Source organism: Agaricus bisporus (genome assembly GCF_000300575.1).
Source record: "Agaricus bisporus var. bisporus H97 unplaced genomic scaffold AGABI2scaffold_1, whole genome shotgun sequence".
NCBI lineage: Eukaryota > Fungi > Basidiomycota > Agaricomycetes > Agaricales > Agaricaceae > Agaricus > Agaricus bisporus.
In genome coordinates, this window is record NW_006267344.1 from 2,380,163 (window position 1) to 2,406,731 (window position 26,569).

General features: G+C 47.8%; 12 protein-coding genes across 12 annotated transcripts; 5 read left to right on the forward strand and 7 right to left on the reverse strand.

Moving 5' to 3' along the window:
- Positions 1-125: 125 nt before the first annotated feature.
- Positions 126-2,982, reverse strand: AGABI2DRAFT_214993 (hypothetical protein). Its single transcript, XM_006454594.1, has 15 exons — positions 2,718-2,982; positions 2,600-2,668; positions 2,353-2,546; positions 2,208-2,298; positions 1,964-2,155; positions 1,681-1,909; positions 1,593-1,627; positions 1,300-1,536; positions 1,197-1,247; positions 1,015-1,144; positions 899-961; positions 833-846; positions 670-780; positions 441-610; positions 126-388 (listed from the first exon to the last, which is right to left on the reverse strand). Exons 1-15 carry the CDS (start codon positions 2,943-2,945, stop codon positions 295-297), a joined length of 1,908 nt encoding a protein of 635 aa, XP_006454657.1. The 5' UTR covers positions 2,946-2,982; the 3' UTR covers positions 126-294.
- Positions 2,983-3,044: 62 nt separating this feature from the next.
- AGABI2DRAFT_182630 (hypothetical protein) lies at positions 3,045-4,183 on the reverse strand (the record flags this gene model as incomplete). Its single annotated transcript, XM_006454595.1, has 3 exons — positions 3,836-4,183; positions 3,655-3,783; positions 3,045-3,607 (listed from the first exon to the last, which is right to left on the reverse strand). The coding sequence occupies exons 1-3, from the start codon at positions 4,110-4,112 to the stop codon at positions 3,045-3,047; spliced, it is 969 nt and encodes a 322-aa protein (XP_006454658.1). The 5' UTR covers positions 4,113-4,183.
- A 206-nt stretch (positions 4,184-4,389) lies between these two features.
- Positions 4,390-5,433, reverse strand: AGABI2DRAFT_189902 (hypothetical protein). Its single transcript, XM_006454596.1, has 3 exons — positions 5,400-5,433; positions 5,230-5,350; positions 4,390-5,176 (listed from the first exon to the last, which is right to left on the reverse strand). The coding sequence occupies exons 1-3, from the start codon at positions 5,421-5,423 to the stop codon at positions 4,464-4,466; spliced, it is 858 nt and encodes a 285-aa protein (XP_006454659.1). The 5' UTR covers positions 5,424-5,433; the 3' UTR covers positions 4,390-4,463.
- A 241-nt stretch (positions 5,434-5,674) lies between these two features.
- On the forward strand, positions 5,675-6,230 carry AGABI2DRAFT_114401 (hypothetical protein; the record flags this gene model as incomplete). The annotated part of the gene is made up of 3 exons (XM_006454597.1): positions 5,675-5,728; positions 5,785-6,164; positions 6,221-6,230. The coding sequence occupies 3 exons, from the start codon at positions 5,675-5,677 to the stop codon at positions 6,228-6,230; spliced, it is 444 nt and encodes a 147-aa protein (XP_006454660.1).
- Positions 6,231-6,413: 183 nt separating this feature from the next.
- Positions 6,414-9,430, forward strand: AGABI2DRAFT_114402 (hypothetical protein; the record flags this gene model as incomplete). The annotated part of the gene is made up of 6 exons (XM_006454598.1): positions 6,414-6,551; positions 6,608-6,873; positions 6,926-7,937; positions 7,989-8,711; positions 8,776-9,276; positions 9,329-9,430. The coding sequence occupies 6 exons, from the start codon at positions 6,414-6,416 to the stop codon at positions 9,428-9,430; spliced, it is 2,742 nt and encodes a 913-aa protein (XP_006454661.1).
- A 144-nt stretch (positions 9,431-9,574) lies between these two features.
- NdufA11 (NdufA11 NADH dehydrogenase subunit) lies at positions 9,575-10,286 on the reverse strand. The gene is made up of 3 exons (XM_006454599.1): positions 10,037-10,286; positions 9,847-9,966; positions 9,575-9,795 (listed from the first exon to the last, which is right to left on the reverse strand). The coding sequence occupies exons 1-3, from the start codon at positions 10,230-10,232 to the stop codon at positions 9,635-9,637; spliced, it is 477 nt and encodes a 158-aa protein (XP_006454662.1). The 5' UTR covers positions 10,233-10,286; the 3' UTR covers positions 9,575-9,634.
- Positions 10,287-10,442: 156 nt separating this feature from the next.
- Positions 10,443-12,725, forward strand: AGABI2DRAFT_114404 (hypothetical protein; the record flags this gene model as incomplete). Its single annotated transcript, XM_006454600.1, has 8 exons — positions 10,443-10,520; positions 10,585-10,812; positions 10,874-11,038; positions 11,090-11,368; positions 11,427-11,465; positions 11,515-11,841; positions 11,897-11,912; positions 11,962-12,725. 8 exons carry the CDS (start codon positions 10,443-10,445, stop codon positions 12,723-12,725), a joined length of 1,896 nt encoding a protein of 631 aa, XP_006454663.1.
- Positions 12,726-14,238: 1,513 nt separating this feature from the next.
- Positions 14,239-15,324, reverse strand: AGABI2DRAFT_114405 (hypothetical protein; the record flags this gene model as incomplete). The annotated part of the gene is made up of 4 exons (XM_006454601.1): positions 14,239-14,321; positions 14,374-14,587; positions 14,673-15,194; positions 15,250-15,324. The coding sequence occupies 4 exons, from the start codon at positions 15,322-15,324 to the stop codon at positions 14,239-14,241; spliced, it is 894 nt and encodes a 297-aa protein (XP_006454664.1).
- Positions 15,325-15,473: 149 nt separating this feature from the next.
- On the forward strand, positions 15,474-18,190 carry AGABI2DRAFT_189907 (hypothetical protein). Its single transcript, XM_006454602.1, has 4 exons — positions 15,474-15,891; positions 15,954-16,337; positions 16,390-17,588; positions 17,644-18,190. Exons 1-4 carry the CDS (start codon positions 15,526-15,528, stop codon positions 18,059-18,061), a joined length of 2,367 nt encoding a protein of 788 aa, XP_006454665.1. The 5' UTR covers positions 15,474-15,525; the 3' UTR covers positions 18,062-18,190.
- Positions 18,191-18,257: 67 nt separating this feature from the next.
- On the forward strand, positions 18,258-19,758 carry AGABI2DRAFT_189908 (hypothetical protein). The gene is made up of 3 exons (XM_006454603.1): positions 18,258-18,398; positions 18,457-18,910; positions 18,969-19,758. Exons 2-3 carry the CDS (start codon positions 18,569-18,571, stop codon positions 19,686-19,688), a joined length of 1,062 nt encoding a protein of 353 aa, XP_006454666.1. The 5' UTR covers positions 18,258-18,398; positions 18,457-18,568; the 3' UTR covers positions 19,689-19,758.
- A 1,106-nt stretch (positions 19,759-20,864) lies between these two features.
- AGABI2DRAFT_198070 (hypothetical protein) lies at positions 20,865-23,029 on the reverse strand. The gene is made up of 6 exons (XM_006454604.1): positions 22,814-23,029; positions 22,647-22,765; positions 22,279-22,585; positions 22,053-22,222; positions 21,842-21,997; positions 20,865-21,783 (listed from the first exon to the last, which is right to left on the reverse strand). The coding sequence occupies exons 1-6, from the start codon at positions 23,013-23,015 to the stop codon at positions 21,013-21,015; spliced, it is 1,725 nt and encodes a 574-aa protein (XP_006454667.1). The 5' UTR covers positions 23,016-23,029; the 3' UTR covers positions 20,865-21,012.
- Positions 23,030-25,086: 2,057 nt separating this feature from the next.
- Positions 25,087-26,465, reverse strand: AGABI2DRAFT_60912 (hypothetical protein; the record flags this gene model as incomplete). Its single annotated transcript, XM_006454605.1, has 2 exons — positions 25,087-26,127; positions 26,199-26,465. The coding sequence occupies 2 exons, from the start codon at positions 26,463-26,465 to the stop codon at positions 25,087-25,089; spliced, it is 1,308 nt and encodes a 435-aa protein (XP_006454668.1).
- Positions 26,466-26,569: the final 104 nt, after the last annotated feature.

Here is a 26,569-nt window from a genome sequence, read left to right on the forward strand (position 1 = left end):
TAATCCGACCAACACAAGAGCGATGCCTGCAAAACGAATACATGTAAAACGACCAGGTGCGCCAACATGGCATGACATCGAAAAGGTGCCAATAGAATGATGAGGAGATAATGCACGAAACACGGCTAACATAAAAATACCAAGAAGAGAAAAGAAGAAGGTATGCATACTATACTGGAGAGACGTCAATAACTATAATCAACACATAGCCCTTTGTATGTGAGGATGGTATGTACAAAGGCTCGTGCATTAAACTCAAGTCAAAAGTGGATTATGCGGGGAATCGAATATGCCTTAACACTGTCCCAATAACTTGCTCTTGGGCCAAGGTTGTTTGAAGTCATCAACCCACGTTGTAAGGTTTGGGTTGTTGTACGCAGGAAGGTACCTTTGTAAAAGAAAGTGTTAATGAGATATCTGAAGTCACTCGAATTACATACTGGTTGATATAGTCTTGAGTAGGGAAGTCTTCCGGATCGCAACCAATGTTGATTTTATTTGACGGTTGGTACACACGGACATAATCAACGGACATTACCGCTGGAAATTGTAGGTGTTCAAGGTCGACAGGACCAAAATTCCTTGACATGCCCAGGTTAATGATCAAGTACTGTTACAGACCGTTGTGAGCCATTACCATGTATACAAAGGTTTTTTGAAATACATTACCATTGGCTCCTGGGGCACGGGTCTGGCAGAAATGTCAACCCTCGAGTCAGCTGCCATACCACCCGCTTTTATGGTCCACGCAGGTTTATTATCGGTTATCCAAGTGATATACTGATTCGGCTTTAGTGTAAATTTTTTTGAGGATAATAGGAAGGAGACTAACTGCTTCATCGAAGCCTGCACAGGATGTCATTATCAACCCAAGCAATGGTCAAAGTGAAATCCTCACCTGGAGAGTATTCAAACCCATACACAGAGAAACAACCTCCTGTGAGCTCATAACAATCCTGGTCTAGAAAAAAATATTTAGTTATAGTTGAAGATGAGACAATTAAAGTAGCCCACTTGTTCGCGTGAGAACAGATGTGGCTTGCTGGAATACTCCTCCCAGGTAAGGGTTGAATCGTGAAATGTCGGGGTCAGGAATGATAATATTGTCAGTTGTGTTGAACCATTGATACCCGGCATTGAAGGGCTAGAAGGACTGTGAATAAATGAAAGAAAAAATCATAGTAGCCAGTACTCACTGCCCATTGTGCCGACTGTGAGACGAGTCCTTCGAATGGCTCGCCGTCAATCTAAAGCTACCATCAGTATATTCATTTGTCTGCCTAAATGATTCAACGTCACCGTTGCTTCAAAAACATCGATTTCAGGTGCGGACCTCCCGACGAGTGAGCCATCTTTGTGGACCGGGCCGGGATGTGATTCTCCAGAACAAGTGCATCGTGATAACTTTTGACCAGGCAAAAACGAGAGGGAGCCTCCTTGGGCGGGGTCACCTCCTGTCAATGCAGCCTCCGGCAGTCCTTGCAAAGTCTGATTGGGTGCAGTTCCAACATCACATTGGTCGTATGTGTAAGGCCACTGAATAAGATAATGATAAGCACGGGATTGTACCTCATCATTAAATGAAGGCGCACCAAACCCTCCAGGGAGGCGCCATAACCAGCACGTCCTAGGGAACCAAAGATCAGATTGCAGTTGGTCATGAAGACGGGACATGCTCACCCAAATTTCCCATGGCCCAAACAGCTGGCCACAATCCAAGAATGTTGGTTGTACCGGGGAGTCGCACGGCCGCCTCAAAATAACCACCGGTAAAGCAAAATTTATTCCAGGTCGTCATCATCCCACCCTGGAAGTTGAGGCCATGATTTTGCTTTCGGCTTAGGGATATCTGGAGAGAACCATTCTTCGTCGTTATAGCTTCTGGATCATACCATTCCAAGTTGTTCGTCTATGGAGCGTCCGTTGGGATGAAAAGTGATTTTCTGTGTAGAGCCGTACGCACCTGCCAATAATGCAAATCAACGGCCTCCCAATATGGATCGTCTCCGGGATAGAAAGTTCGTCCATCAACGTCGAACTCATCGCTGAAGACAAGAGTCATTTCTTGCGATGGGTCGTTGAACGCTTGTTTCTTATAGGCTGTACGAGGAGTCGCCAGATCGATGAGGCCCCAATTACCCGCCATTTCGGGAACCTGTACAACCGTGAGATCTATATTATAACGTTGATACCACCTATGACCCCACCTGTCCGGTGGCGTTGACTCCGCCAAGGTTGAACCCTCCGTTTGTCGACATTCTCTGCGTGGTGAAATGGGATATTAAAGGGTAACCAGCGCTAACATGGGGTGGTGAATCAGAGTATTTTTGAATCTATCAAAAGAGAGCATACAAGAGGGTGATTAGTCCCACGCAAAGCAGCGTCAGACAGCCGACATTGGTCAGACCCCTATAGGTGAAAATGGTTCCTCCAGTGTCGTTTTTTCGGTCCCGCCGGGGGTCAGGGTTGTGCAGGTAGTCATCTGGTTCGACGTAGTTTGGAGAGATATTTGAACCCCACGCTTGGGGGTCGGGTGCCAGAGAATACTGAATGAGTGGTGATCAGGCATGGTCAACGACTGCATGTGACGAAGCGCTACCTTGTCAGATATTGAGGGAACGAGGCCTGAGGAAACGGTGTTCGCGACACCGTACCTGCCTGAATCGTTCTGATAAGATTAGAAATTGAATACGGCATGGTGACAGAGAAGGACTTACGAGTGACTGATTGCTTGCGCTGGATCTCAGGGTGTTTGGAGCGTTCTTGGAGCCCCGAAGTGATGGCTGAAAGCCACTAGTGTGGTTGAACTGACTGGTAGGGAAAAACTGCCTCCGGGGCGGGTCTTGGTTGGAAGAGGGCGGGAGAAGACTCGCGGTTGAGGCGCTGTTGTTGAGGGGGTAGTAGTTCCGCTGAGCGTTGGGAGCGAGGGGTGCAGGGGAAGGCATAGGAAGAAGAAAAGAAAGGAGAAAGAAACGAGGGTGGAGGTTGCGAAGAAGACGAGCAAGCGGGTGCAAATAGCACAATGGATGATAGGGGCTCTATATTTAACCCTCTCGACCCGCGCCTTCCAACAGTCCAAACACTCCAACAACATTCCCATCTCCCACTGCACGCTCCACCCGCCCCACCCCAACATACTCACCACCCACTTCAACCGACGCCGCCTGCGCTTCTCGCATCCGTTCCAGGATAATCGCATTCGCCTGTCGCACCCCCTCCATATCGCCACTGCCTTCCAGGACAGCCATCAACTCTGATTTGTCCCTCGAATAACTCCAGAGGCTGTCCTCCGGTATAGTAGTCTCAGCCGATGGCGAGTCAAGTCGCCGGTCCAACTCTGCCAGCGCCGCCTGCGCTCGTTTCGCCTTCTCTCGCTTCGACGGTCGTCCCCTCTTCCTCGGCTCAATTTCCATGGCGGCTGGATCTGCGACGAGGACCTCTCGGGGGAGAGCTCGGGGATTTTCTGCACCACTTTCGGACGACGGAAGAAGATAAAATATCTGATCTTGGATCATCGTCCTGGTTACGAACAAAAGAGGCTCTCGCAACGGCTCCAGCTCCTCTGAGATCAGCCCATCGGAAAGTCTCGTCAGCTGCGCGAAGCAATCTGCAAAATTCCTCAATTGTGTCCCTTATTCGTCCAATGCAACGCACCTATCGGTAGTGGAATGTGATTGATGCGACCAAGTGGTGGCCCCGCGACACAAGGCTGCGTGTAGTAAAATGTATACGCCCCAAAGACTCCAACCACACGACTCAATGGATCGTCGTTCCCGATTCGTTCTATTAACAGCGTCAAAAGTCTGCAGCACAACTGTGGTACATTCCTTCATACCCAGAAATAGCCTCAGCGTCACCAGCAAGAATGTCTGCCGAGCCCGATCATCGAACACTTTAAAATGCAGCCATTTCCAGCCTTTCAGAACCCACAGTTGTCTGAACACGGAGAAGGGCGAAGTAGTAGCATCGCGCTGAGCAAATTGGGTACGAAAATCTTCAGTCAAACTCGATATGTCATCGCGAAGGGGCTGGACATAAAGAACAGAGGTGAAATAAGCGGGCTGCAAGACGGCATCCCCCCTGCCTGCGGATGGTGATGGTGTTGATTGCATTCTGAGACCCTGTTTACGTTGAGCATTCGATGTCAATGTCTGGGCGAAGACTATAATAAATTAGTCATCAGTCATAAAATTATTATCCAAAAAAATGACCGAGGCTGTCGATGTCAAAACCACAAGAAAAAATATCCCCTAGCGTGTAATTTTACTGACATCCAGGTCGCCTACAATTCTTCCTCACAGAACTCTACTCTACTATTCCCAAGGGGTTTCGACAACTTATCTCATCCTTGAGAATTTGCTTGTTTGCCACAGTGCACTCCGTTTGCTTCTACAAGCCTAATATTAGAGTTTTGTATATTTTTAGAATCCATGTATGAAGTCTAGGTAAAAATGCAGAACGAATTAAACCGACGTTGAATCGAGGAGGGTGAGGGGAAGTAGGGGTACATCCTTCTTCAGCGTTTCTTCGAAATACTCGACAGCCTTGACGTCCAAAACGAGTCGCTGCCAGTAAAGGATCTCATATACGTTGACATCCTTGGCAGTGACCAGCTTAACTGAAGGTATGTTACCAATCGCTCTCTTCAATCCAACAGGTGCAATTTCATGTCCGGTAATGAAAAGCGTTTTTCGTAGTCCAAGTTGGTCAATTTTCTTCGACAATGGATTTGTTTTGGCAGAAGGCCAATCCAAACTGGTCATCAGACCCAACCTCTGTTCTCGCATCCTAGCACTTAGGGCTATACGCATACCCATTTGAATAACCTTTCTCGGCAGTTTGGTGCTGAAGTCTCTTGGTTTAGGACCAAAGGCGACACCACCACCGATGAGCATAGGTGATTGGCCATCTCCGAGACGAGCTTTTCCGGAACCTTTTTGTCGACGAATTTTGCGGCCTGAACCTGCCACTTCACCGCGGGTCTTGGTGTTGGCAGAACCTTGACGAAGTGAATCACGGTAATGCGTTACGCAAAGATGAAGAACGTCGCGGCGGCTGGGATGGTCGAAGACAGTTGGGTCGAGGGAGACGACATGTTCTTCGTGATTGGGGTCGGAAGGTTTCGGAAAGAGAGGTTGGGTAAGAGAAAGACAAAGTGGACTTGCATACGGCGTGGCTTGTGTAGACAGTTTACTATTGGTTTTGATATGCACGATGAGTCTATCTTACCTTGGATGGAGGAAGACGGTGTTATAGACGCTGACGTCGTGGTCTCAATCGCGGTAGTCGACAGACGCGCCAAAGTTGTTCGTGGCGACGAAGACACGCCATGAGCGGCAAATCGATGCGCCTAAAGTCCTCATGAGCCTAAGTATTTGCGAAAATGGGAAGCTACTTACGCTGCTGCAAGTTCTCGCAAACATGGCGTTTGGTCCAGGGCTGAGAATATAATACCCGAACCGGAATCCGAATCGAGGCGTGCTTAGTCAGCTTGACCTGTCGGCATCTTCCGACCGAACTGGGCAGTTGCCCAAGCCACCGACAACCAGCCCTTACTGGAATATTATCGACGCCGGCCTCAACGACCTCGGGAACAAGGTATGTATCGGGCGCTGCGTTCATCTCCCGTCGTACTTATACTCATTCAGTACGCCTATAGCAGGCTTATCACAAAATGGCATCGCAAGTGAACGCCGTTCAAACATTCGGTAAAAAGAAGGCATGTTTCGTCACTCGTTCAGTTTAGGATGGAGTTATTAACGCGAGAGTTCGATGTACCAATAGACTGCAACTGCAGTTGCCTACGCAAAAGAGGGTCGTGGACTCATCCGTATCAACGGTTCTCCCATCGGACTTGTCCAACCCGAGATCCTACGTCTCAAAGTCTACGAACCTGTTTTGGTTGCTGGAGAAGATGCCTTTGGAATCCTCGACATCCGTGTGCGTGTAAAGGGTGGTGGACACACATCGCAGGTGTATGCTATTCGCCAGGCTATTGCGAAGGCTCTTGTTGCATACTACGCGAAATACCAAGACGCCTACAGCTCGCTGGAGTTGAAAAAGAAGCTTGTTGCATACGACCGTTCCCTCCTTATCGCTGATCCCAGACGGATGGAGCCCAAGAAGTTTGGTGGTGGAGGTGCTCGTGCACGCAGGCAAAAGAGGTATGGAGTGATAATCAGTGGCGCCTGTCAGGACACTGACCGCAATATGTTTACAGTTACCGTTAAGGGGTTGTGTTGGGTACATTCTCTGCTATGTTATGTTCAATTCCAATTCCTTTTGTCATCATGCAAGATAATATGCACACTATGCAATGGCGGAGTGATGGAGTGTACATAAGTAATACGTGACAGTCGCGTGACTTGAAAGTGCTATTCAGGGTGTGCTTGCCCTCGCGCTTCTCTTTGAATATGTCAGATCTTCCGCCACCCTCATCTCAGCAGGTGGACGAACTGCCCGTCTTCCATCATCCAGATGGCCAGCGATTACAGGTTTTTGTCGAGGCTGGCGGCATCATCCATCGTCCACGTCTGATTCGCAAACTCAAGGTCTGAATAATGCGCGGCTATTGTGCTTTGAACTCATGTCATTATAATTACATCAGAAACATGACGCCCATATCTGCACTGATCCCAAGAACGCTCAGGTTATTCTTGTAGACGCGAGCTCATGGCAGGGAAAGGAGTTCATACGTGAATGGGGTAAGGATCAAAACAAAGTGGTCTTAAACTACGCGTGGGTTGCAGCATCTGAGAATGCCGGGAGACCATTACTGGCAGATGATGACTGGGGCGGTTGCCTAACACAAGACGATGGCCTTCCAATCATAAAGCCAACCGGACTGAGCGATGACAAGGTGATCGAAAACATGTACGCCCCTCTTTGTCGTTGCAGTGGCCGCCGAATTTAAGGTTTCGTAAAGGTCTCTTCTTCCTACTCCTCGAGAAACGCCCGTAGAATCCGATCCGAGGCAACCGAAAAAAGAAAAGGCACCTGAGGTACCTTCTGAAGAGCCCCTCAAACACTTCACAGAAATTAGCACCACCACCTTGCCCTCCATAGATTCTTACGAGCAGCCAGCAACTCAATTTCCGTCACAAAGTCAGCCACCTCTCCTTCAACAGCAGCAGCCACAGCCACAGATACCCCCTATGCCATCACCATGCGCCACGGATGCTATGTCTATGTTCGTTTCAAATATGCTCCTTGGAACACCCAATAATTCTATGAACTCATTTAATATGGGTGCCAATATGTTTCCGCTTCCTAGTAGCTTGCTCAGTGTGTTTGCACAGCATCAGCAGCAGCAGCAGCCGGGGGTTTCTTCAACTATGGTTCCCCCATCACCGTCGATGATGGCTCAATTGCAAGAAAATTTCACAACGGCCTTGATGGATGCAATGAGGATGCAGAATCCCGCCTTAGGAGGAATGCCTACAAGCCAGTGGCTCCCGTTTCCTGGAGCTGCGCCTCAGCTAAGTTCTCAAATACTACCAGAATCGATGGCGGGAAGTTCCACCAGCGGAACGAATGTACGGGAAGGTTCGCCTGTTGCAAGCCTAGGCAGGAGAGATGCAGAGTCTGTGGACTTGCCTATCATATCATTTAGGCCGCCGTCGTCTTCGAAGCGAAAACGGAAATCCACTGGCTCATCGCATAATTCTGCCGAAGACGACTCTGGCGAGGATGAAGTTCCTCTCGAAAAATTGGCAAGGATGAAAGCCTCTCCTTCGAAACAAGTGAAGAGAGAAGAAAAGACAGCTAGGCGAACCAGCTCGACTTTCTCTGCACCTGGAGGAAATCCTCATTCAACAAAGTCCAGCACCAGTGCTACTTCAACAGGCAGTCTATTCCTTAATGAGGATGGTAAACCGATGCAATTTTATGTCCAAATCGATTTGAAAGGTAGGATTGAAATTCTACGGGCGATCAAGGTACGCTTCTACATTGTTGCACATGTGTAGTTGAAAGAAATTTCGCTTTAGAAAAATGGCGGTACCTTGACGTCCGACATCGGGAAAGCTGATTATGCTGTATTGTGGTCCCAATCAACGTCATTCAAAGAAATCTTAAATAGTGCGAGTTTGGGACGAACGCCAGCAGTCACCTATTCTTTCATCTTGGATACTGTCAGTCAAGGTGGAATGCCGGAAAACTTGGAAAATTATCTCTTTGATGCAAAGCAGGACCTCAAGTCAAAAAAGAGAGTCAAGGATCCTGTGGCTGCCGAAAGAAGGCGATTGGTGAAAAATGCTAGACGGGCGGAGAGGAGAGCAAGGGAGAGGGAGGCGGAATATAGACTCGCCACTAAACCAAAAGTACAGGAAACATCTACTCCTCCCGTTTCTTCTACTTCGACCATTGCAACGCCCTCCATCAAAAGTTTGGGCCGTGCGTCGAAAGTGGTGGAGGGGCCGAAACGTTTTGCAGTGACACCCGTAGTTCAGATTCAGAAACCTCAAACTGCTTCGACATCCAAATCTACTCCTGTTCCATCGTCATCACCTTCTAAGATGGCCAAGAAAAAACCTCAGTACTATCCAAAGGAACAAACACCTCCACCACCAACGAAGACACAAAAGCATGGAAGTGGTGGGTATTCGTATACTTTCGACGAGAAAGATTGGATGGAGAAGTATGCGTTCATACTATTCAAGCGGGATCCGGAATTGAATCGTACTCAAGTCGCCAATGCTTTCCACAAAAAGGTGTGTTTTATCCTTATGAGGGCCAGATAGCCAGAGGATTAATGATGAATATTTTGACTACCAGCTTCCGCATCATTCGTCACGTTCCATAGCTGCTATGTTGAGCTCTGGATTTGATAAGCAGTATATTATAGCAAAGAAAAGGGGAGGGATTGCACATCGGAAGGAAAAAAGTCAGTGGGAGCAAGAGCAGCGGAGTGGTCAACATAAACTGGAAATGGTGGGGGTAAAGGAAAAGAAAAAGGAGCAAGGGCAACAAAGTATTGACCTCACGATGGAAGATGTGAACAAGCCAGGAGGAGAGCAAGATGTTGACCACGCGATGGAAACTATAAAGGAACCACCTAGGGAGGACATCGCAACAATATCGCCAGTTCAGGACTCCATGGACACCGATGAGACCACTCATCCGACTGCCGATTTCACGGGACAGCCTGAAGAAATAAGCGGTCCGCAGTTGAGCCCAGTAGAGGAAGAGGATATCAAGGTCTTTATCCGCTTTTATGCTAATGGCGATGACCCGGAGCAGCCGGAGGACCAATTCTTCGAGAGTTTAGAACAAATAGTAAGTTCTGTTCCATGAAACTGAAGGAAATGCTGATCTTCTGGTTCTATAGACAGCATGCAAATCGGCGCCCACTTGGAGGGAGTTTAATGACCGGCACGGGGAGCAGATTTTGGACAGATATAGCAAGCAGATGAAGGATATAACACTTTAAACCAAAGAGCATTGAAAATCAACTAGTGGACATTGTTAGATTGTATGGATGCTTTTCAACGTTTCCTTCAATTTCCACACATGTATATATTTTACCTTTCAAGTTTGTAACCGCATATCTTAAAACTATCGATAATCGGCTATTCGGTCCTGGCGCAACGCAATTGGCATGGTTATGTGGGATATATATTCTCGACTAGGAAGACTACGATAGGTCCGGAATGGGTGTTCCAGGTTTAAAAAATTTCTTCCGCTTCTCTTCTAGTGAAGGACCATGTGCACCCGATAACGTGCCAGCAAAGTCAAATGCACCAACTGCCGCTCCAAGAACAACGCAGCTGCCAACAGCCGTTGGTAAAGAGCGTGCTGCATGAATTGAGTTAGACTGAGAGATACGAATAAAGTCATACAACGTACTGCGGACACCAGCAAGGAAACCGGCCGCGCAAGCACCAGTTGCGCTACTGATTGGGTCACTTTTCTGTCGCTCATTGGCAACCAAGGACTCGGTAAAAGCAAAAGTGAATCCCATAGCAGCTATTCAACCCGAATAGGATGTATCACGGTCAAATCATAAAAATCTTGCGAGTGAAATGAAAGTACACACCGAAGAACCCGATAGTTCCTCCTGTCCGCGTCAGGAAACCCATAGCCCCTCGCGAATGGGTGCCCATAGCATTTTGTAGGGCGCTGACGAAAGCCCCGACGGCGGCAGACTGAAGACCAAGGCGAGAAGCGTTCGCAAGTGTGGGTTTAGGTTCATAGAAATTTGGAGGAGTCTCGACCTCTGGCGAGTCGGCCATGACGGAGGATATCTGGGTTGAAACGAGTTGGACGGATGATGGATGCTTTCGGACTTGCTGAAGCCTGATTGGTTGGAGCCGGTTACCCGTTATGGCTGCCCCCGGATAAGGAAGAGTTTGGATTTGTTGTTTCTAGCACTTTAACAATGACCGCAAAAGAAGCATGAACTCAACTTAGAGGCTTCCTTTTTTTCAGTCGGGTTTTGAGAGATGGACACCACTGGGGCTCAGCCTTGGTATCGGGACCCTTCCAGTGATCTTCCTTTTGAACTTTACTCTCAATTTAGAGTAAGTACTAGACATCGTCTGATCATCCTTACTGCGATTTCCTAGTATTGACCCCAATGGGTAGCTAGAAGGTCTCCACCAGGATGCTCTCCGGACTGTGGCTTTCTTTCCTTGGGGCAATGAATCTTTGGGCTCTTTATGGGATGGTTCTCTCGCTACTGAACAGAATTACGCGAAATGGAACGTCGTGGTTAATAAATTTCGAGATACCGTTGCTATTGGTGGCGACACATCAGTTTACATCTTGTGGTTGAAACGAAGGAAACACCCTCTGCGGATCAATATACCAGAGGTATGTCCACAAATTTTTCGCTTGGTGCATCTGGATTGCTGAGGATATTTCTATCTCGAAGACACCCGAAGTGGACTTGATACATTCAGATACCACCCAAGTCGCTTGGGTTCTGTCTCCTAATGCAATCGATCAGCCTTTACTGATCTTGTCCAGAGCGAGCTTGATATGGATTTACAATCCCGTCAGCAAAGGTCTGTCGAGTTATTTACGAGGACATGGTGGTGTACGGTTCTCTTCCGAATTTTGTGAGGCTCCATTCTGACAACTGCGTCAGGCTATAACCTCTCTTGCAGTTCATCCTACCCGACCACACTTGTTTTGCAGTACTTCCAGGGATCATTCAGCGCGTATCTATGACTTAAATCTAGCCCCCCATCAAGGCGCTAAGGATTCTGATGTGAACCCGCACTGGCCGCCAGGGACATTACCCAGCAGAGCTGGAGCACCACACGGTCTGCACATGAATGAAGCAGAAGGTTTTGGTATCGCAAGATGCATAATAGTCCTTATGGGTGGGAGGTCTGGTGGTCATGAAGCGGCCGTCCTCAGTGCTGTACGTATATCAAGATTTTTTTTGTGTTATGCCAACTCGATTTGATGGTATGTCATAGAGTTTCCATCCACAATATCCCATCATCGCAACATGTGGAGTGAATTTATATCATGCGATTTGTTGTTGCCGAGCTCATTACAACCCAGATTGACCGTTGCATTAAACTTTGGCATGTTAACCCGCGCAACTCCTCCCAAATCACGAGGGAAGACAAGCCCTTGTTCAGCAGCAGTCGTATCCATCGTTCACGGGTTTTGTCTGTCCAATGGATGTCGCACGATACCCTTATATCGCATAATCCGTCAGCGATCCTTCGTACCGATCCAACTGATGAAGACAATAAGGATACTTATATGGTGCCAGGAGAAATTGTTGTTTGGACCTGGCTAGGTTTAGACCGGTTTTTTCCTCCGCTCTATGATGATTTGAAGGCCGAAGGACGATCCCAGACTGTACTCCGTGGTTGCGCTTCCGTATGTGCTCTTCAATTCCAAACGCATCATGTAATGCTCACTTACTGTTCCATAGGATTATCAAGAGAGCTGTAAGTTCCCGTCTGTATTCATCTGCCTATCTCTTATCTATTATCCAAGCTTCATTTACTATGTCTGCGAATGCTGCTTTTCCGGCTATCTATCCGCAACTGATCTCTCCAAATGTCAATGTCTACCAATCTCCGACTCATGATCCTATTGCCTTGTGCACCATACCTACCGTGCTTCCTTTCGAAAAGAAAAAAGAAGAGCATCAAAAAGACAAGGGCGCTATATGTGTTTCTGATATCCATGGAGATCGATCTCTTTCGTCTTTGTCAGTTGAGAACCTCGCCACAGGAACCTCGAAGGATGGCGAAACGCGGCTGGCTGGAACAGTACAAATTTTTCATATCCCTAGCCTTCCACACCGCCTACCTTCTAGGTTTCCATTGGATGCACCTCCCGATGGTGGGCCCGCCAATGCAAAAGTGGCAGAGGAGGGTGTGGCTGACTTGCCTGGACTTTCTGGATATCATCCTGAATTGATTGAGAGGGATCCGCCGCCGCCGTTTGAATGTTGGACGCTTGAAGTCCCTTTGAGTGAATTTGACCTGACGTCTGAAGCTACTCATGCTGCGGGGCATGGTCGAGCAGGTGGAATGACACAAGCCTATGATACTCGACAGAGGAAAGTGCGTTCTGAGAAGGACGAAACAGTTAAAGAAACGGGGCAAGAATACACTTTGAAGAGTATTACTGAAGTGCCAGTGAGTGTGCAGAATGCTAAGATGGGGATGGATGGGAAAGTTATTGTTGTGCTTGGGACGAGAGGAAGACTATGGGTATATCGCATTCAAGGACGGTCAAGGCATCAAAAATAGTAGGGGAGGCTAATTAGTCGGGACGCTCCAAATGTTGTATCTGCTGTGTGTAATCGTGTGTCGTTGAATCTTCTTGACTCGAGTGAAATCTGATAACGCGGACGGGAATTTTAGTAATTCCATTGAACTCCACCACGTAAAGAAGAGAACCATGCACCGAGTGTGAAGCGCCAACTACTTACCTCCAAGAGACAAATGCATGATCCTACCAGCTCGGCTATTATTTTAAGTGCCATTGAATTTCTTATACTACTACTTAATAGAAGGTTCGAAATGATATCAATACCTGTCCAAGTTGGTGGCAGTGGCAGGAGAAACGATGGCATTAGCGGAGATTACGCCGGTAACAAAGCACCGGAAAGGCTTTTTTCGGTTCAATAACGCCTGTAGACCCGGCGATTGAATGACAGACAAGACAGTAAGTATGAAATAAAGATAAAATGATGATGATGATGATGATGATTTTGACCTAATGTCTGGTACATACTCCGTCTGTAACTTGACGAAATGATCATGGAGTCGATGACGGAACACTATACTTCTTGATTACTTCGAATACGATAAGACTTCTTGTGTACCGCTGATGAGAAATTTCAAACAGTATACGGTAATGTATATTTTCATCCCAAAGTTCCGGAGTAGTTATAGTGGAGCGTTTGATTTAATTAATTGAGCACTTTGACAACCCTTAAATTGGATAAATGGACTAGGGCTATGGTATCTATAGTAGTGTAATAGGATGTTGTATCCTATATCCTAGGACATGAATTGATATCCCTTCAGGACAGAGGTAAAGAGATAGATTCTAGAAACGAAAAATAACTCAATCGCTAATGAATTATCGTTGAATCTAGTTACTCTATATTACCATGATGTTTCTACTGTATAAACCCTGTAAACGTCCCAAGTTGTACTCTAGTAATGATACAAGCAAAAAAAAATCCAATCCAGCTGGTATGAAAAACATAATACAAAGCCTTCTTCTACGACTTCCGAACCCGAGGAACATCAACAACTTCATCTCCGTCGCATATGTGGATAATTCATTATTCATCAGAATCCCTGGGCAACGGGCTCAACCCAAAAATTACTCGACATCGAACATCGAACCTCAATCCCTAATTTTTTTTACGTAGCTACATTCCCCATGCTCCGACTCGAACTCCTCTTTCGAACCCCGAAACGTCCACTTTCGGACCGAAGAGTCCACGGGCTAGGATGGGAATGGAAGTCATGAGTTGACCGAGATCAAGCACGCGTTGATACATGAGGGGCTGGGGTAGATTGGTTGTAAAGACAACGGCCATTCATTATTCAGCCAGTCAAACCGGGGAACGATCGTCTATAGGATATCTTGGAGGAATCGAGGTGCCAATGGGGTGAGAAGGGATAGAATCGACAGAGTTGAACTGCCTGCCATGAGAATAATGATCACGATAAGTGGACAACTGCGGAGGAATCGTCTGCTGGAAATTCGTTTGAGAACTTGATTTAAGGTTCCTTCTGCTCTGGTCTAGATAAGGGTGATGATGACGGCGTGAACAGTCGTGGCAATCACAGTGGTGAGAGTGATAGGCACGTTGAATACTATGGCGACTAATGTAGGGTGGTTCTAACCCGGGAAGAGTGTTTGTACTTGAGTGCTGACGATGATGTTGGCGTAAATCGTCAGGGAAAGGAGGTGGATGGAAGTCGGTATGAAGGTTTCTTTGGCGCGAGTGAGCTACCGGACGGTCGACGACAGGTGCGTTGCCCAAAGATGTAGAAGCTGATGAACTGGTGGGGGGTGTTAAAGGTTGGTCGTAGTGGGAGGCCCTATGGGTTCTCGAGGATGAGGGTTCGGGGTAATGTTCGCGCGGGGGCTGCATGGACCAAATACATTTTAGCAATCGAACAATAAGAAAGAAACAATGGATTGAATCTAAGAATTGGGGTAAAGAGGCTCACCTTTGTTGGCCAGGCATTGGGATAACCGTAAATGATAGGTTGCGGGGAGATGGGTGGGGATGTGTAGATTGGCGTCGCCACGGGAGGGGGGAATTGGTGAGAGTAGGAATGAGACTTGGAGTGGCGATGTTGAGAGAGATAATCATGGGGAGAAGGGTGTGGTTGTACGGGAAACGAGGAACGTGGGGGTACAGGAGGAGCATAGATGGGTGGTGGGGGAGGACGATAGCGACGTATCTGGGGCGAGACTACGTGAACATAAGAAGCTTCGGATGAGGAAGGCGACGGGGGGACACGGTGGTAGATGGGTGGCCTCGCATAGGCTTGAGACAGCCTGGGAAGAACGGGAGGAGACTGAGAACGAGGCGCAGGAGGAAGACCTGGGGCACCTGGTGCGGCGGCCTCGAAAGTGGGCCGGTGGTGTTCGGTGTGGTGGACCCAGCTGGCTACACGGGACTGGGTGCGGATATAGTGGTCATAGGCCTCTGAGGAAAAGTCGTACTCGGTCATGAAGGGCCGTGTCTGGGACAACAGCAGGCAGAGGGGGTATATAAGCCATCACTCGGTTCAGGGATACCGGAGCAGGACAATTGCGGAGAGACAAGACAACGGGACGACGCTGCCGGTTGCTCGTTTCGCTGTGCGCCCGCATCGCCGCAGAGAGCGCGACCACCGGCCTCGGTCAAGGGGGTGTGCCGCACTGCCGCCGTCACCCATCAGTCACACGCCGTTGCCGTCCTCGGCACGCTCCCAACCTCTTTTCTGTCGCTCTCCCACCATCGCTCTTCTTATTCCATTCCCTTGCCCCACTTAGTCTTTCCTTAACCTCCTTCCTCCCTTCCTGCCTGCCCCCATGGAGGCGAACTACAAGTCCGTCAACGACAGCCGGCAGGGGCTCACCCCTAACCACCCCTACGGCGCAGGTGACCCCTACTATGCAGAATCCACAGGATACATCACCCCCCAGCCCGCCAAAAAGCGTGGCATCAGCAACTGGATCAAAATCGGTGTCCCCGTCCTCATACTCATCATCGTTGCCGCCGTCCTTGGTGGTGTTCTTGGTAGCCGTGCCTCCAAGAACGACAGCGCATCCAGCAACGGCGCCAGTGGCGCCGACAGCAATTCCCCTGATGGCTCTGGCAACAACGTTGATTTAGCGGATTCAAGATTTGCCACGGCTACTGACAGCCAGTGGTTGGAGCCTCTCTACCCCTCCACAGTGCGCAATTTATCTCACTATGTTCCTCCCTCTAACCTCAACCTCACCCTACACCCTTTCAGACCAATACTGCAGTCCTCACCACCCCTACTTTCCGCACAACCAGCAATGACGTTCTCTCCTGGCCGCAGGATCCTTTCACCTTTTCTAATCCTTCCCCAACTTCCCTACGCACAGACCGTCCGCGCCTCATTGCTCCAGCTTACAAGTGGCAAGCTCTTCCCGCACTTATCTCCAACGATCCCTATCTCAGGGGTTGGAATGACACCATATTCGCCAATGCCACTCGCTATTACAATGAACCTCCCGTCCAATATTTCATGGATGGTCCCAGTGGCATTCTCGACAATGCTCGCGACGTCAAACGGAGGATCAAGACTTTCGGCTATGCTTACCGCATGACCAATGACACCCGCTGGGTTGACCGTACCTGGACGGAACTTCAGGCATGTGATCCGACTTCATCCCCATCCTCCTTCGGCTAACCTCTTCCCCCAGAATGCGGCTAACAATGGTTCTGACACATGGGGTAGTCCACCCGACGTGGATGACCTCTGGAATAAAAACCACTTTTTGGATACCGCCGAGCTTTCTGCAGCTTTTGGTATCGCCTATGATTTCTTCTATGATATCTGGACAGATGAGCAGAAGAGCATGATCAGGTTCACCTTGCTTAAATACGGCCTACAACCCGGTTTGCTTGTTTACACCGATCCGAGCGCTGCGACGTACGGTTGGTGGACAAACAATATCACAGGCAACTGGAACTGTGTTTCCAATGGTGGCCTTATCCTTGGCTCCCTTGCCATACTCGGTGACGACGATACCGGAACGGCAGAGGCAATTCTCAGCCACGCAATCGACAACGCAAAGCAAAACTGCGCCTTTGGTGTAACCTCTGATGGAACTTGGAAAGAGACACCCAACTACTGGTATTTCGGCTGCACAGGCCACGCCGAAATGTCTTCCGCCCTCCTTACCGCCACCGGTTCAGACTACGGCCTTAGCGATGTCAATCCTGACTTTGGGAAGACAGGTCTATTCCACATGTACAGCAACGGTCCAGGGTCCCTATTCAGTTGGGGTGATCATGGTCCAAACAAGTATTCTTCGACTGCCAACTGCATGTTCCACTATGCCAATCAATATCAGCAACCCTCGTATGCTTTGTTCCAACGTGATCAGCATGATGCACCAGAGCCTTGGAGTATGTTTTGGTACGATGCCAAGACCGGTGGTGCTTTCTGGAATGGTGCTGCCCTTGATCATTTCTTCGACGATGTTAATGATCAATGGGCTTCAATGCGCACCAGCTGGACTGACAACGACGCCTTCCTCATCAACATCAAGGCTGGTCGTAACGATGATCACCAGACTCATAATGACCTCGATTGTGGTGATTTCGTCATGGACGCCCTCGGTACTCGCTGGTTCGGTGACCTCGGATCTGCGGATTACAGATCTCCTGATTACTTCAGCAGTGGAGATCAGGATGCGGTTAGGTGGCAATACTATAGGAAGATGACAGAGGGCCAGAATACCATTCTGATCAATCGTAAAAACCAGCTTGTCAGCGCCTCACCCACTGTCAGGCATGATAGTACAAATGAAGCCCAAGGGTCGAGCACCGTTTATACAGTGCCTCAAGATTCAACAGCTTTCTTTGTCGCTGATATGTCCAGTGCCTACGACGATGCGTAAGTGTGGACCATTCGTAAGTTTCTGGTTACTGACCCACTTTTGATTCTGTAGCCAAACGGTGATGCGCGGCATCCGCTTCCTCAATGGGCGTCGACAAGCCCTCTTGCAAGATGAAATCAATGCATCCGGCACCGTTGATTGGCGTGTGCATACCAACGCTACTGTAGAAACCAGCGGTACATCCGCAACTCTGAAACTCGACGGCCAGCAGCTAAAGATTACCATGCTCGACCCTCCTGAAGGCGCAACATTCGCCACCGGTGCCGCAGAGAGGTTTGCTTCCGACGTAACGCCTCCGGTACCCGACCAGCCTAATCCCGGTGTGACCGTCCTCTCAGTGTCTTTACCCGCTGGGCAGTACACATTGCAAATGTTGATCAACCCAAGTTGGCCAGGGATGAAGGACTCTGACTTTGTGACGCCGAAGACTGTCCCACTAGCCCAATGGGACCTCAGAAGTCACGACTGAGGAGATTCGACTGCATACTAGGTAGACCTAGAGACACTTTATCTTAATTCTATATTTTTTTTTTCGCTTTGGACATTGTAGTACCCTTTTTACGTAGGAAACACGTTTTCATGATTTTCGGAAATTTGTGTGTGAGAAATCAAGTGTTGTCGCCTTGGCAGCAAGGGGTGTTGGAATATTTGTCCTCTTTTGTGCTCACCATCACGCTCGCTTTTCCCTTCTACCACTCCTTCGCGTCGAATACACTCCACACACCAGCACTCGAGGCGCTGGCTAGACGGCTGTTACATTCTTGTGCAATTGGTACCCAGGACAGGTATCAACTCACTCTTCCACTGTGAGTCCTTCCATTATGCCATGAGTGTCATTTATTCATCGTCGACCCCAACGACTAGACCCCGCCAGGACTAAATCATAAGCTGACCCTCATTCTCTTCCCACCCACAAGCCTCAAGCACGCAGCCACTCTTTCATCGACCAACTTCGCTCCTTCAATATCAAAAAAAAATGCTCAGCTGGTCTTATAACACATTTATCGCCTATCTTGTAGTCGCTCTCGCTGTGTCGGCCGTTCACGCTAGCGATGAGTTTCAACCCACTCGGAGAGGACATGCCAATTTGAAGAGGATGATCAGAAAACGAGAACCTCAACAAGAACCTCCGACGGTGATTCCTGTCATCGGTGCTGGACAGGATCCCGCTGAGAATCCTCCGGTTACCACTACATCTACTGAGGTCAGTACCACTGCGGAGTCCACCACGGCTGTCTCGGAGACGACGTCTACGACCGCCAGTTCTACTGGCGCGTCTGGTATCCCTGATCTCGTCAATACCCTCCTCTCTGGACTGGTGAGTTGTCAGCACAAGTTAATTTACCGTTTGCTGACTCGATGTATTTGCGGAACAGGTGTCTGGAACCACTTCAGCAACCACATCCCAAACTTCATCGTCGACTTCGAGTAGTTCGTCGGTGTCTTCCACCGCGACAACTTCAAGTAGCTCTACGCCTACAACTGAAGCATCAACGACACCGCCACCTCCTCCAGCCCCCGTTGTAACCTCTACTCATTCTGGATCCACCTCTACGGTCATTAAAACTCAAGAACAAGCAGATGCGGCAACTTCAGTACCCGCGCCCACTGGTGCTGCTGCAACAAAGAGTAAAACTCTAGAAATCATCATCATTGTTGCATCGTCTATCGGTGGTATCGCCATTCTCTGGACCGTTTTCAGGAAATGGAAGCTTGGTCGTTCTTCCAAGTTTGATGAACGTTTGCAACCGATTGATTGGCAAAAACCTACAGGCGAGAATAACAATAACAATGATATAATGCCTGGGGTTAGGAGGGCGCCGTCAAGTGCTTCATCATTCCATTCGGCTTCGGTTCATGGTCATCATGGTGATGCTGCCAATTTACAACCGATTCCTGAACATGATTTCACTGCTGGGGTTGCGCCTGTTGGTGGATATGCGGATTTGGCTAGAGGTCCTAGTCCACCTATGGGTCAGGTGCATTCTGGAGCGGCTTTAGGGAGGGGGTATGAGTATGATAATGGTGTTCCGCTTCATCATCAGGCTGGAGGTGCTTATGGTGCATATGATTATCAAGGCGGGGCAAGGTATTAGGCGAGATTTTAGTTAGCAGACCATCCTCCGCTTCTCCTCCTCCTTCCTTTTCCCCTTTTTACCCTGCTCGCTTATAATCCATCATATATCAGCCGCTGGTTATATCTACCTTATGTACGGCTTCATACCTCTTGTTTGTGTTTCATTATTACCTTTTTTTTTTCTATTCGATTCCTCTCTCTCTCTCTCTTGAAAAATTCTCCTTCTCTGCGACATGTAACAGCACGATCCTTTTTATTCATTGGATTTCTTTTTTTTTGGTCTATTTTCCTACGTATGAACATAAGCTATCTTTTTGATCAATGATTGCTTTCAAAAAAAAAAACGTGGAAATTGCATTAAATGGCTTTTTGGACGCTCTTTTTTGCATGTTGTTTGTTGATGTGGGACTTCATGAGTTTTTTTACTTTCATGTTTATTTTGGGTTCTCTTTTTTTTTTCTTTTTTTTTTTTTTGTTGTTAACCTTGTTTTTTTTTTTCTTTTCGTTTTAGAGGATCGCTTTAGTGTATCCGTATTTCATTGATTGCGGACTATTTGGGGCGTTTTGGGATCAAATACAGTTATATGATTTGTTCTCTGTTTGTTCTGCCCAATTGGTGTTTTTTTGAATGTGTGGCGTTTTTTTTATTTTTGGAACGAAGTACATACTCGCTAATGTTATGCACTTGTGCGCCACATCTGTCATCGCACTAATATAAAGCCTTTCAGGCGATGTTGCAACAATTAGAAATGACGAAAACGATGGAGCTATTTAGAAGCACGTTCATGGGATTTTATTGGAGTTGGTTCTAATAGTATGCGAGTTCTCTTCTCGTTTTCTTTTATTATTGTGTGGGGCTTCATGATACTTCTTTCGGTTCGGTCGCTTCAAGTGCTTTGTCAATGGAGTTTTGAAATAAAAACGAATCTTAAATGTGGGACTAGATAGAAGCCTTTCTTTTTTCAGGATGATCCTCTGTGTCGGTTCTAACGCAAGTTCACCTTTTGGGAAACAACGAATTTATTGATGTACGTTTCGATAACTGTGGTGGAGCTCTTGTAGTCCCCAGTGAAGTCATTTGAAAGAACCGTCTCCACTTTGAGCTCGCCAAACATATCTTTTTTGTTCTGTTTTCATGTTTGGCAGATGGATAAGTGGCTATAATGAGGTCCAAGGAGACTTCCGAGTTATCATATACGAAAGTTCAAAGGAGTGTTTTCAATATCCTTCACAACCGAGCCTGCGTTACATGTTTCTATGGAACCGTGAAATACAGGGAGGACAGGGGGTTCTGAAAGATACTTTTAGCAAATAATACATACACTCGTATTGACCAGCTCATGTCAAGCAAATTCATCCACCTCAACACGACAGTCAAGAGGAAACGGCGAAGGCGAAGACATCCTGACAACAACTTGCCCTTTCTGGAGTGACGTCACGTTGATATCCAAGTTCCATGCTCTCCTAACCAGCACTGCAACCAGTACCGGGACGATGACCGTCGCACAGATCAACGACCACCTCTTAAAATATCTTCCAACTTTTCTAAAGAATAATCTTCCACCACCAGAGTCGTCTTGACCGTCTAGCATCATCACGTCGTCATCAATACTCGTCCTTGCAAACAAGCTCTCTAATCCAGTTGGCTGTTCAGGTGCGAAAAACTTTGGTGGCCGAAGATACACATCATCGCGTAGCTGTCCATTCTTCCGTTTCCGTCGAGCCGCTATTCGAGGATCGGTTGGCGTCCAATCCATAGCATTTTCATCGTCCCCATCCCCATCATTAGGATCAATATCAATATCTTGATGTCCATGTTCTTGTCCTTTTTGAGTCGGTAGATTAGATAAAAGAGAGGGTAAACCAAACACGGGTTTCTTGTGTGTCATGACTGGTTTGGAAGAGAGCGAAAGAACGGATAAATCAGGTTCGATGGGCGTTGAACAAATACTTGTAGATGGCTGAGAAGTTAAACTGGTCTCGCCGTGGCTCATGGAGCCTGATGAATAGGGTGTAGATGAGCGAGAAGGTGTGGAAAGATGCGTGCGAGTGTCAATGAGGCGAACAGTAGGAGGATGCTTGAGTCGGAGACAAGAAAAAGATAATCCTTGTGCCTAAGACACAGCCCGTCAGCTCATGTTTCGTTTTAGATTCAGTTTCGGAGAGACTCACGGTGAGTTCAATAGTTGTTATTGTGGAGAAATAGATGCGTGCTAGTTGTGAAGAAGGGTCGTAAAGTTCAAAATGATTGTTCTTGGGACTGTACCACCAGAGCCAGAATAGTACACTTGTAAGTAATCTTGTGATCCATACAATCATTTGCAATACCTAACAGAAAATGCTTCAATCAATATTAACACGAGGACTGAGAGGACCGACTTACAATGTACTCTTTCTTTCCAATGACACGGACGTCACGTCCCTGTTTTTGAGCCCTCCGAAAGGAGGCGTACGTTGGATCCCATACCGTCCAGAAAATGGTCACCAGAACAAAGAGAGGAAGAACGGGCTGTATTGATCCGAGGAGATAGAAAGGTCTATAGCCAAGAGCGGCTTATGAAGAGTTAGAACCGAGCGAATTGTGAGTAGGCAGTTAAATGGCCACGTACCTGTTGCGTTGAACATGAAAGATACTGTAGATGTTGTGAACCAGAGACCCCCACGTATTTTCCACCAATAGAATTCGGTCGTCTCTTTCTCGCGAACTCTGCCCTTTCCAGGCACCCTCCTTTTATTCTCCTTTCCTCTGCTATTCCTCAGCGATGCGCCCAGAGCCTTTGCACGAGCCATCTGGTCTTTCCTTCGGATCTCGTCCTCGACACCGGGCATACAGCTCTCACAGACAGGCGGGTATCGCATATGTAGGGATTCCTTGTATTCAGGGAACATTTCAAGGCGTTGGGCATAATCGGGGTGCTATGTAATGCGATGTACATTTGAGTAGGTGGAAAGTGAGATAGTTGGGAAAACGGCACACCTCAGGGGGAGGAAGATAGGACGAAAGTAGGTTCATAAGAAGCATTTGGTTTGTCTGGCATGTATGACAAAATGGGCCTGGTCCGTAGGAAGTTGGAAATCGGTCTCTTCGTGGTGACGCTGCGATAAACGTTAGTTGGGTCTTGAGGCATACGCTCCTGAACGTACCCCGCTTCGCAAAGGAGTCCTTGTTGAGATTTTCATCGTACATCGCGGGTTCGTCGGAGATTATTTCGCCGTTCGCATCGTATTTGTTCCAGCAGGCACAGGTGGGGCATTTGAAGTTACGTATATCCTTGGGTAGGGATGAGACTGGAGTTTGGCAGAAGAAGCAGAGGATATTGCTATGTCGCCGGAACAAGTGTGACATGTGTTGGGGGTGAGACTGGGACTGGGATGTGATATCAACTTGGAGCGTGGTAAACTGATCACTCTTCTGTGGGTGGAGGGTCGAAGAGGCGCAGACATCGGAAAATCCATGCCAGCCTGCGCGATAGACTACAGCTACACAGCTCTGCACCATGCCGCTGCAAATTCTGGTGGGTTCTATTTTCCTGTACACTAATAACTTAGTGCCACAAACACGTGGAGAGAGATTGTTCCGCAGGGTCAACCTGAAGCACGACTCGATGCGTGTTTTTAATTCTGGATTGCTATTGGCATGAAGCTTGTTTCTTCACAAAGAACATACGGCAACTCTCAGCACTTTCATGGTAGGTAAGCGCCCTTTTTGAGGCGCTCGCCGCCGTGGGAATACTTCGCGATCACGTGTATTAAGGGCGTGCTCGCGGCACGCGTTAATATGTGTGTGAAAGTTGAAACGGGACAATCACCTCTTCCTTTCTGACTCGTTGCGCTAGTAAGAAACGTCCCTCGCAACTCCATCCAACACTTGAGCATCATGTCGGAACCAGCCCAGTCGTCTCAAGCCCCAGAAGGCGAAGACGAATACCAAGTCACCGGCCCTCTCCTCGTGTCCAAGCTTACGGAAGCAGGAATTCATGTAAATGATATCAAGAAACTTACAAGTGCTGGCCTCCATACCGTTGAAGCTGTAGCATTTACACCCAAGAAACATCTTGTTACAATCAAGGGTATTTCAGATCAAAAGGCGGACAAGATCCTGGAGGAAGGTAGGCAGCCTGTAGAATACGATCGTTGCCGAGTATTTCGATGGCTCAAAAAGTGTAGCCCAAAAAATTGTACCTTTGGGCTTTCAGAGTGCAACAGAAGTTCATGCCCGTCGGTCTGAACTAGTGCATATAACCACTGGATCAAAGCAACTTGACGCTCTTCTTGGCGGTTCGTCAAAGATTTCTCTCTTTCCGCAGTAACATATTGATGCGCTTGCTGTATGCAGGTGGAATCGAGACTGGCGCCATTACTGAACTATTCGGTGAATTCAGAACAGGAAAATCGCAGCTCTGCCACACCCTTGCTGTGACGTGCCAACTCCCTGTGAGTATGGGAGGTGGAGAAGGCAAATGTCTATACATAGATACCGAAGGAACATTCCGTCCCGTTCGTCTGCTTGCCACTGCCGAGCGATATGGCCTCAATGGAGAGGAAGTCCTGGACAACGTGGCTTATGCTAGGGCATACAATGCCGATCATCAGTATCAATTGTTGGCAATGGCCAGCGCACTCATGTCAGAATCAAGGTGAGCGTGTTCTCTACGTGCGGGATAGAATACCACTGATATCATTATTACCTAGATTCTCTCTGTTGATCGTTGATTCTTGCACTGCCCTTTACCGTACTGACTTCAGTGGACGAGGTGAACTATCTTCTCGCCAAAACCATTTAGGTAAATTCTTGCGGACACTACAACGGTTAGCGGACGAGGTACATTTCAAGCATATACCGTGACGATGATCTTCTCACAAATTCCCCTAGTTCGGCATTGCTGTACTGGTGACTAATCAAGTCATGTCCAACCCAGATGCTTCTGCTGGCCCATATGCAGGAAATGAAAAAAAACCGATTGGTGGTAACATCATGGCACATGCGTCCACGACAAGGCAATCTATTTCTTATAGGATCATTCAATTTTGGCTCATTCTCTCCCTAGGCTGCAATTGAAAAAGGCCCGTGGAAATATGCGCTCATGCAAGATATATGATTCTCCTTGCTTACCCGAGATGGAGACACACTTTGCCATCCTTGAGAGTGGTATTGGCGATCCGGAGGAAGAGCCCTGATCCGTCAAGAGCCCTTTTGGTTAAGTTTTTCGAACTACGGACTGCTGGACTTATAGATTAAGCTACGTCTAATGGAAGAATACTTCCTAGTGTACAATACTATCAAAGGATACCGTCGTTCACATTGAAATGGAAAACAGGCTAGTAGTTGATAATATCGTCCGACGAAATCCAAATCAAATTATTATACATTCTAAAGGTTTTGCATATCTGTCTATATCAATTTTTGCAGTCATTCCTCAGGCCAAGAAACGTGTGAGTATGCTAGCTTCCGTGTTGCTGATCCTATCCCTCAGCTTGCTGAAATCGGAGGGACTGACATCCGCAATATCAGCCATGACATATGCAATATCACCCTTTGAGTCAGAGTACTGCTTTTCGACATTGTACGGGGCCAAGGCATCGTTGAGCTGCCTCAGCACACCTGGCTTGTTTTTATGAACATAGCAAAGACGGATGTAATTGCCCTGCTCAGCGGTAATGGCACGCAAATCGACTTCGGGGAAGTTGACAGCAGAAATGGTTGAACCATAGTTGAGGAATCGAGAAAGTGCCTGAGACACCTCTTCTCCAATCATACGTTGCGCCTCCTCGGTTGATCCACCGATATGCGGAGTGAGTATGACGTTGGGGAGAGAACATAACTTGGTGGCCCAAGAATTGAGTTGATCGTCGAAGGGATCACCATTGGCTGCAGGCTCGTAGGGGAAAACATCCATAGCCGCGCCGGCTAGATGTTTTGATTCTACGGCTTGAATGAGGGCAGGTATATCGACAACGCGACCTCTGGCATTGTTGATCAGATAAGCGCCCTTTTTCATCTGTCGGAGTTCTCGTGTCGAAATCATGTTTGTGGTCTCTGGAATTTCAGGGACGTGAAGAGTGACGAAATCGGACTGAGAAAGAAGTGCCGCAAGATGTTCTACTTGGCGAGCAGAGCCCAGCGGCATGATGTTCATTACGTCGTGAAACAGAACACGCATGCCAAAGGCCTCTGCCAAAACAGACAACTGCGAGCCAATATGGCCATAGCCTATGATACCGAGAGTTTTGCCGCGAAGTTCGTAACAGTTTTTGGATTGTTTATTCCAGCGGCCATTTCGCATCTCCCAAGAACGTTCAAAGTATTGACGAGAGAGAGCCACCAGCTCAGACATGACTAACTCTGCGACCGAGCGGGAATTGGAGAAAGGAGAGTTGAAGACTGGTATACCAGCCTCCGCAGCCGCATCCAAATCGACTTGATTGGTGCCAATACAGAAACAACCAATAACTAGAAGCTAGTTGAGACAAATTTTGAAGTCAGCATTTCGTTGGAACAGGAGAGAGGGGGGATAAAATTGACACCAACTTTGGATGCGGCAGAAAGCACACGTTGTGTAATTTTTGTCTTGCTTCGAATGCCGATGGCATGGTATGAACCAATTTTCTCGATGAGCTCTTTTTCTGAGAAGGATCTGGTATGGTGATCTACTTGAAAGCCTTGGCTTTCAAATGCACGAACGGCCTCTTGGCTGATATTTTCCAAAATGAGCAGGCGAAGATTCTCATTTTCTAAGGGATGGAGGACTTTTGGTTGGCGGATGGGGTCTCTAGCGGAGGACTCTTTACGGCGCATGCTGCGCATATGGTCACTGATAGAGGTAGTGGGAGAGCCTGAGTCAATTGAGGAATAGGCAGGAATGATGTTGATAGGGTTGGACATGACTGTGGTGGTGGAGC